This window comes from Vidua chalybeata, chromosome 7, assembly GCF_026979565.1.
Source record: "Vidua chalybeata isolate OUT-0048 chromosome 7, bVidCha1 merged haplotype, whole genome shotgun sequence".
Lineage (NCBI taxonomy): Eukaryota > Metazoa > Chordata > Aves > Passeriformes > Viduidae > Vidua > Vidua chalybeata.
In genome coordinates, this window is record NC_071536.1 from 2,191,885 (window position 1) to 2,200,961 (window position 9,077).

A 9,077-nucleotide genomic window follows, 5' to 3' on the forward strand; every position below is an offset into this window, starting at 1 on the left:
CCCAGCTCCAGTGACTCTTACTCATTTGAATGGCAAATATTGTGGAATGGCATATTTCCATCAAGCTGCTCAAGTCACAGGGAGTTTTAATTTAATATTAATTACTGAAAGCAGTTTTTAGCCATTTACCTAAGGGCGTAATAGAACATTCCAAGAGGCCTGCAATGACACACTAAAGGACACACCAAAGAGAAAAGAGAACACAAGCTGGTGCAAAATGGCAATATTTTGGCAATTAGTGGTGTTGGAACTGTTCAAAAAGGGATTTTTAATGGAATTTAAATCTATTAGAAGCACTTCTGACTAGTCTGAGTGTCAAACTAGTCTCGCTGAAAGACAAAAGTCTCCTGGAAAATTTAAGTGTGACCCTGCAGAGATAAAGACCTAATGCTGTGGAACCTTGAAAATGGGGATACAACAAAGCAGAGAGCTGTGGTCCTGCCCTCCCTCATCACCCATCCTGCTGTCCACAAGCATTTAAAACCCTTTTTCACAATTTACATTCCTAAATGCAGACACTTGTATTTCCTTTCAGTGTGAGAGTGCATTGCATTTGAAGAACAATGAAATCATTCCGATGTGCATGTCAGCCCAGAAAGCTCTGAAATGCATTTTGGTGTGAAATATTAATAGGTAGGAACAGAACACTGGCGGATTCTTTCTGTAAAAGCCCTAAAAATAAAAATAAATTTTAAAAAATCCACCAGAAAGAATTATGTAATTTTCAGCTTATCAGTGTTGAGTGACTAGAAATTGTGCACCTCAGGCTTTTATGCACTTTATTTGATGGAAATGTTCTGAGAAAGTGTTCATCAAGCTTTAAAAATGAGGAGAGGTGAGGAGAGGAGATGCATGCTTGAGATGAGCTAAAAAAATCAACCCAAAGAAAAAGCAATAAGAAGGCTCTAATTAACACAGCAGTCAACTGGAGACTCACTTCCACCAGTTTCAATGCAGTAGGCTCACATCTTAGCTACAGCTCCGTGGATTTCTTAGAATTTAGCTAGGATCTAAATAAAAATGTGCATTAATCCAGAATATTCCAATTGATGACAATCACAGGGAAGTCTCAGCAACAAAAACTTTCAAAACTAAAAAAAACTTCAAATTAAAAGCAATAAATAAATTAAATTCTTTTCACTTTTACATCAAAACTTCATGAAAACCACTTTCTTGGAAAGGAAGGACACATTTCAGTAATCAAATATATTTGAATATGGCTAGAATATTTAAGGAAAATACCAAGCTCATTAATTTTTCAAGGCTCATGGTAATATTGTGCAAGATTCAGAGTATTGTCCTTAGTAATAGCTGCTGTCATTCACTGTTGTAAAGTTCAAAATTCAGCCAAACTATATCATCTTTCTGTTTGAAGAATTTATGCATAATTTCCTTTGCCTATTTTGCATGCACTAAGATCCTATACAGAAATCAAAGCCATACAGCACAAAGACAAGTGGTAAGACCAAAGAAAAATCTCTCAAATGTTCATTTAATCCACAGAAACTCCTCCAGTGAAGAAGTACATCTGTTTCCACAGAGCCAGAGACTAAAACATGCTGTCAAATTCATCTAATATTCAGTGAAAATTAACATATGCTTGGGACTGTTTCAGTCTCCATTCTCTGGGAGCCGGGTGTAACATGCAAACCTTGCACATCCATTCCATTCCAGGCTCACACCACTGTGTGGATAATGGTGTGTGTCAGCAGCAGGCAGCAGATTATCCCACCCCAAAAAGCTACACTTAATCAGATATCCAAAGATACCTTGGGTAAAATGCCTTTAATCCATGGAAATCAGAGTTTTCAGAGTAAGTAGGAAGGTACCCCTGGAGGTCCAAATAAGTCAGAACTAAACTACACGTGACTCAAGAGCTCAAGGAACATAAATCCCACAGTCTCTCCAGAGTCTTTTCTAGTGCTTGAAAATCCTCAGGTGGATTTTTTGTTTCTGCTACGAGAAAATCCCAGAATGGTCTAGGTTGGAAGGGACCTTAAAGTCGATCTCGTTCCAAGCCCCTGCCCTGAGCAGGGACACCTTCCACTATTGCATTTCTTTCTTCTTTTTCTGCCTGGGTCAGGGTTGGGATTGAAAGCGCTCGAGATGGTATTTTGTGTTTGGACTCAGATGTTTATTAATTCTTACCTATATTACAGTCTTACAAGTTGTGAGTTCTGCAGCATTTCACTAACAAGCTATAAAATGGCCCTATATCTATCTATACAAGGTCTTTTAAGGAAAAACTATCCAATTAAGAAATGACACCTAAATTATTTTCACTTTTAACCCAATAAGCAACCACCCATGTCCCGCAGTGCGGACTTTTCTGTTCAATTACAAAATACCACCCAAACCCATGGAGAAGAAGGTGGAGAAGAAGGTGAAGAAGAAGGATCAGCCTCTGCCCTAAAACCTCCATCTTAGCTTTATCTATATTACTATATTCTAAAATGTTGAACTCTAAGTTTCCCACCCCTGTGCTATTACACACTTCTATTCAAGCTACACACCCACAATCCCAGTTCTATTACTCAATTTTGGAAGCCTTCTCCATGGCCTCAGGTCAAATGCAGTGTTCTCTTGAGGGTCTGTGCCTTTCAACACAGGAAGTCTAAAATTCTCAGTAACCAGGGTTCCAACATTCCACTATCCCAGGTTGCTCTCCTACTTATTCCTTTGCTCCAGCTTGTGTCCTGTGCCCCATTCCTGCACACCTCGGACACGCCTGGATCCATTTTCTCTCCACATTCCCACATCAGGAAGTTGCAAATACAATGAAGATACCACAGCACACTTCCATCTCAAGCTCTCCTTGGGCATTGGAGTTGGAACTAGATGATATTTAAGGTACTTTCCAACCAGGAAGATTCCAGGACATTTTATTCACCTAGGACAGGATTTACCTGGGAGGGGACCAAAAACATGCAGTCAGGCATTAACAAGCCTCTAGCTAAGCTATGGAAAAACCCTTCAGCTTTCAGGAATATGCTGCCTGTTTCCAATCCCTGAACAGGCTGAGAGATAACCTGTACAAGTCCTGTTGGTTACTGTTTTCCTGCTGCCACAGAAGAAGTAGGGACAGAAATAGTGAATCATCAATCCCATGGAGATAATATTAAGACAGTGCCAGGAGAAATGTTCAGCTGGAAAGTGTGGTTGGAAATCAAGTGAGCTGTGACATTCACCCCAGAGCACTCTGAACAAGTTGCTTTCTAAAAACAACATGGGAATGGGAGGCCAAGGACACCTTTGAGTTTTGAAATGAAAAAGCTGGATTCAGTTGCTGAAATAGGAAGCAATTAAAAACTAAGTGTCAGAGAATTCAGAGATGAAAACAACACAAGAACCCTTGCCAAATTCACAGGCAAAAAGTAAAACAGCCACACTCCAGGTTTGAGGTAGGAAAACCCAGGAAAACCCAGCTGAATTATCCATTTTGGGTGGTCTTCACACAGAAGACCCCACTCCTTGAAGTTTCTAAAATGCTTTGCATTACTTAATAATTTGTTCTCAGCACAGCTGCTGCTGGAAAATCAGTTTGAGAAAAGTAGGAGGATGGGAGGAAACTGCTTCCAAGAAATTTAGCTCGGGTCACAGTCAGCAAGAACTGGCTGTCCCTCCCTCCTCCACCCCAAAATGGAAATGTGCAGGTAAAGTTTTGAGCTAAAGAGTCTTTAAAAAGTAAGCACTAAAGGTAACAGAGTTAGCAGCTCTGACAAGAATTTCAGCACACAGGGAGAGGCGAGGAGGAAGAGATGGAGTCAATGGAAAAAATCCCCTGGAGGCTGAGGTCAGACTGATTAAGATGCTGTTTCAGTCAATATCCGCCGAAAACCATAGTTGAAAGCAAACAAACACTAAATATACTTTTTCAGAGCCTTACAAGGAAAAGACTCTCATGGAAAATGTATGAAGAAGCTTCCAAGTAATTATAGATTGGCAAAGTTATATTTCTTTCCCTGACCATTATTTTAATTAATTATTAATCAGCTGCTGCTGTCAAGCCTATGTGCTTAAAATCACCGAGCAGTGCATTCTTTATAAGGGGTAGTTTATCAACTTGATTTTATGTCCATCACACAGCATTAAAATGAAAGACAAATGATTTAGAGTAAACCATGAATTTGATCACTCACTTACACATTTCATTGCTTTCCCAAATGCACAAGGAGCTTGGTGTCTGGGGAGGCTTTGATTGACTTTGAGAGTAAGAACAGCACAAGCCCAAGGTCAGGCACAAAGGGGAAGTGCATGACTTGTCTGGAGTTCAACTTCTGGAGAGCTTCTGCTTCTGAGAGACCCCCCCAGATTTCACATGCAGCAGTGCAGGACACAGAGCATCATTTTGACCCAAACCAGAGTCTCCCTGGAGTCACAGCCAGCTGCACAAAGGGGACCACAAACACCTGTCTCATTCTCCCTGCCTGAACAGGTACCATTGACTCATAAATGTCTCTAGAACCCTTTAGTCCTGCTTCCAGAATACCCATTTCTGTAAGGCTTGGACTTTTTCCAGTGAAAGTCTCTCATGTTTTGATCATCTGCTTGCCTTTTTTCCAATATTCTTAGCACAAGAGCAATGCAAAACATTCACTCATTCTTTGCCCAAAACATTTTGTTCGCAAGGTTAAAGACCACTCAAAATCCCAGGAGCAGAAGTTTCCTCCTAAGGACAGCAACAATGTTTGAGTGTACTTTATTCTGTGCTGTAGCTGTCCTGGCTTGCAGTGAGGCTGGAACAGCTCACTGGGTTCTGTGCTGACACCAGCCTTAGTCCCAGCTGGAAGAACAGCCTGGAAAAAGCAGTGGAAAAAGGTATCAGCTGGAAAATGTGACCAAGACGGGGGCTGAAAAAATGCAAATATCTTCATCCTCACAGTAGGCACATCAATTGATGAGGGCAGGTAAGAGTGGGAGAATATTTACTCCAGCAAGGTTATCTGACTGGGGACTCTGTCAGTTGAGAATTCCGAGGAGAAAAGGGAGAAACCACAAAGAAATAGAGTCACAGACCTGACAAATCCACCATGGAGACACTGACAAGGAACAAACCCTGCCAGTCCTGCAGATGGATGGGCTGCTCAGACACCACAGGCACCACTTCCAGCAATACCAGCATGAGGCAGCAATGGTGTGTGTCCCTAAAAACCAGCTACTGGGGGAGACTAATGGGAATGAGGAGCCTTGGAAAAGTGGTGGAGAGGAACAGGCTATAAATAAATCCTACAAAGCAGGAGCAAAATTTCGCCAGGTTTCACCTCCCTGTTTGCAATACAAAGGATTAAGGCTTTTAGGCTTGGCCTTGGTCTGCCTGAGGGCAGATTTTGCCTATAGATAAATAAGATTTAAAGTTATCTTCCAGGATGTCAAAGCCTACAGCCAGTTTGTGAACTCAAAAATGCTTTAAAATGTAGATAAGGCAAGGCTGAAGCTGTCTGGGCTTTTTAAGGCAGAGAGAGATTTTAAACGGGTGTTTATTAAGGTTAAAAAAGCCCTCTAAGAACATCAAGTCCAACCACTAACCCAGCACTAAATGGTGTTTTTATGCATCAAGACTGCATTGTTTTGAACACTTCCAGGGATGGTGACTCCACCACTTCCCTGGGCAACCTGTTCCAATGCCTGACAACGTTTTCAGGAAGAAATCCTTCCTAATATCCAACCTGAACCTTCCCTGGGGCAACCTGAGGGCATTTTCTCTAGTTCTGCCACTTGTTACCTGGGAGAGGAGAGACATTTACCAGTTCTAGACTAATTTTAGATAACTATTTCTGAATCAGAGTAATGGCAACACAATGGGCCTTTCTTTACAATTGCAAATCTTTCAAAGATGGCCAAATTTTCCAAGGTTTCACCCTTGCTTCCCTGAAGACATCTGAAGCCAAACCTCCTCTTCACTGCTTCACTGCATTTGCCACCAAACACCCCCGATTTGTGATTTTCTCCCCATCACTACACAAAATTTGCACACCCAGTTCTATGTTGATTAGAGTTTGAGGACCTCAAAGAGGTTGTGGAATCTTTAATTTATGGCAAGAGCTGTGAAGACTTTAAAGAAAATAATTGGGATGATAGGTTATTTGGGAAAGCCTAGATCTGGCAGCCGTTGCAGACCGATCCTACGGCAAGCAGAGCTTTATAGCCACTCTCCTCAAAATGCTGAATTAAGGACAAAACATCCTGATATACTGCAGGAAATCCTGCCCAGTCTCAGAAAGAACCTCCAAACGAGTGAAGAACCACCCAGCTGCAGCAGTGAATGTCTGTCACCTCTAGATGTGCTCCATTTATCTCCCTGCTTGTCACTGATGCTGTGGGCTCCACAGGGAGTGGGGTAATTGTGCCAGCTCCTTGTTCCTCCCCGTTGGAGAGTGGAAGGTGCAGTAGATGTTGAGATGAAGAGAAGTCAAACATGCCCCTGAAGCAGTCTTGCACTTCTCAGGGCAGTGCTAAGTCTTGGAGAGAGCAGCAGTAACTCTCCAAAGATCTGCAAGTCTGCAAGTTATTGGCACTAGGAACGTTTTATGGTCTCAGGCTCTCCCCAGGACACACACCCCACAAAGACATGGACCTCACTTTGATGAATAACTGCAATTATTGCTAATTAACAGGCCTTTAAGAATCAGAACGAGGAAGGCTATGAGTACACTGACAGAGGAGGACCAGAGACATTCCACCCAGGGCTGTGGAAGGAAATGAGAAGGGTATGGAATACTGTTAAAGTATGAAAAAGATATTAAAGCCAGCTTCAATTACCTAGACTATAAATGCATATACCATCTGCTAGCAATTTTTTGCATCTCAAAAAGGAGTCTCAATCGAGTCAGCACCATTCAGCTTTTCACACACTGCAAGTGGCAGTATTAGAAAGATCCATTCTGGACTTCCCCATCATCCCCACCTCTCCAGCGTCTCCAGCCTACCAGATGGCTGAAACCACAAAAGTAAAGAATGTCTTTAAAACCGCTGCTCCCTAATTTAGGAGGGAACACATTCTTGATCAAATGAAAAAAAAAAAAAAAAAAAGAATGAAAACATTTATGATTTCCAGCTTCTCTGATGCTGCAGAGAAAGGTTTTTGCTCTGACAACTTGTATTAGCTGGCCTGGAATCTGCAGACAGCAACATTTAAGAAGTAATTTGAAACTGAAAGAGTACTTTTGGGGAAAGCGTCTAAAATGTCAGACAGATCTATTAAGACAGCTCTTGACAGACTAATCTTTAAGCCTTTCTTTTTTAGTGTGAAATTTGTATCGATTTTTAAAATAGCAATCCCATTACTACACATTAACAGCATGGATAAACATCTCTCTGAGTATTTAGGATTACAACAGGACAAAGAGAGAATGTGAGGGCAGTAATTTTCCATCACACAGTAGGTGAGTTTAACGCTGTATCTGCAAATCAAGTCCATCTCTAAAGCAAATTTTCGGCACAGCAGGAACTCTGATGACCTTTTTTGTTACCCAAATCCACGCAGTACTCCCCACTCTGCTCCCTTCCCGGCAGTCAGCTCAACATCCCCTTACTCACCTTAATGCCTTCCCCACTGCCAGACCTGGAAATTCCTGTTCTAATGTGTCCAGTTGTCACAACTTCAGGAATAAAAGAGGAAAACCAGGAGCAAGTGTACCCATGCATGAGGCTCAATTGGCAGGAATGCAGGAAATGGACTCCATCTCAGAGGTTTTTCCAACCTGAGTGATTCTGTGAAAAGAAACATCCCAACAGAAAAGGAGAGGCAGGCAGTTCCCTTCATAGCAGTTTGGATTTCCAGGGCCAGAGGACCAGACATGACCCTCCCCAAGCCCAAAGGCTGCTCACGGACTTGTCCCATGATGAGACCTGTAAGACTGACCAGACTCCCAACAGCACCGGTGTCACAGCCAAAATAAATAAATAAACAAATACTATTGCAGTAAATCCTGCTATTCTCTATCCCAGAGATTCCTTGAGCTCAGCAGGCTGGTGCATGCATCAGCCTCGGAGTAGATCACAAAATCCCAGAACCGTTTGGGTTGGGAGGGTTCTTAAAGCTCATCTCATCCCAATCCCTTCTGCCATGGTCAAGGACATCTTACACCAGACCAGATTGCTCCAAATCCCATCAACCTGGCCTTGGACATTTCCAGGGATCCAGGGGCAGCCACAGCTGTGCCAGAGCCTCCCCACCCTCACAGGGAAGAATTTCTTCCCCATATTCCATCTAACCCTGCCCTGTGGCAGTGGGAAGCCATTCCCACGTCCTGTCACTCCAACAACCCCTTGTAAATAGTCTCTCTCCATCTTTCCTGTAGGTTCCCTTCAGGACCTCGAAGGGTCAGTAATATTACCCTGGAGCCTTCTCTTCTCCAGGCTGAACAATCCCAATTCTCTCAGCCTTTCCTTTTGTCTCCACCAGTTGCTAGAGTTGTGTAACAACAACTTACCTGATTCGCCCTGGATTCCAGGTATGGAATAAACTTCTGTAATTTCAATATTTCTCTCTCTGTTTATGCCACTCATATACTCTCCCCTAAACACACACAAATTTAAGAAGCTCATTTTCAAACAAGGCTCTACAACCATGGTTTGGATTATTTCAAAGCTCAACTTGCAGATTTACAGGTGCTCCTGACTATCAGGACATTGGGCAACAGAAGGATTGCTCAGAGGGGCACAACAGTAAAGATTGGAGCCCAAGAATGCTCAGCTATGTAAAACCTGTGACAACGTGGCTGAACCTGGGTCAGGTCAGGGGCCATAACTTTGGATGTGGAAGAGTTAAGTTAGAGATCCATGGTGGGGCTGCCTACATTGTTCTTTGGTTTAAAACTGGGATTAATCCAAAACATTCAGAGAGATTTTAAATGAGAAAAATTAGATGTTATCAAAGTGTGATCTGCAAGTGCTACCTGATCAATGAGGGAGGCAGGGAAAATGGGAATAGAGAGTTTGCAGGGAAGTCTCTCTCCTGGCCCGCAGTGGAGGGTACCACCTCCCCAACCCCAGCATTCCTAAAGATTCCACAGCATTCTGAGTCTCTCCAAAATGTCTTGTAGTGTTGGAGGCCTAGCTGGGTGCCTTTAAAGCCA

The 9,077-nt window shown here is 42.6% G+C and overlaps 1 protein-coding gene across 1 annotated transcript in view; it reads right to left on the minus strand.

Moving 5' to 3' along the window:
• Nucleotides 1-7,762, minus strand: part of TRPM8 (transient receptor potential cation channel subfamily M member 8) — a 47,251-nt gene extending 39,489 nt beyond the window's left edge. Inside the window, exon 1 of the mRNA XM_053947903.1 lies at nucleotides 7,537-7,762. Within this exon, the coding sequence (XP_053803878.1) occupies nucleotides 7,537-7,644 (108 nt within the window). The 5' untranslated portion in view covers nucleotides 7,645-7,762. The remainder of the gene's footprint in view (nucleotides 1-7,536) is intronic.
• Between the last annotated feature and the right edge of the window lie 1,315 nt (nucleotides 7,763-9,077).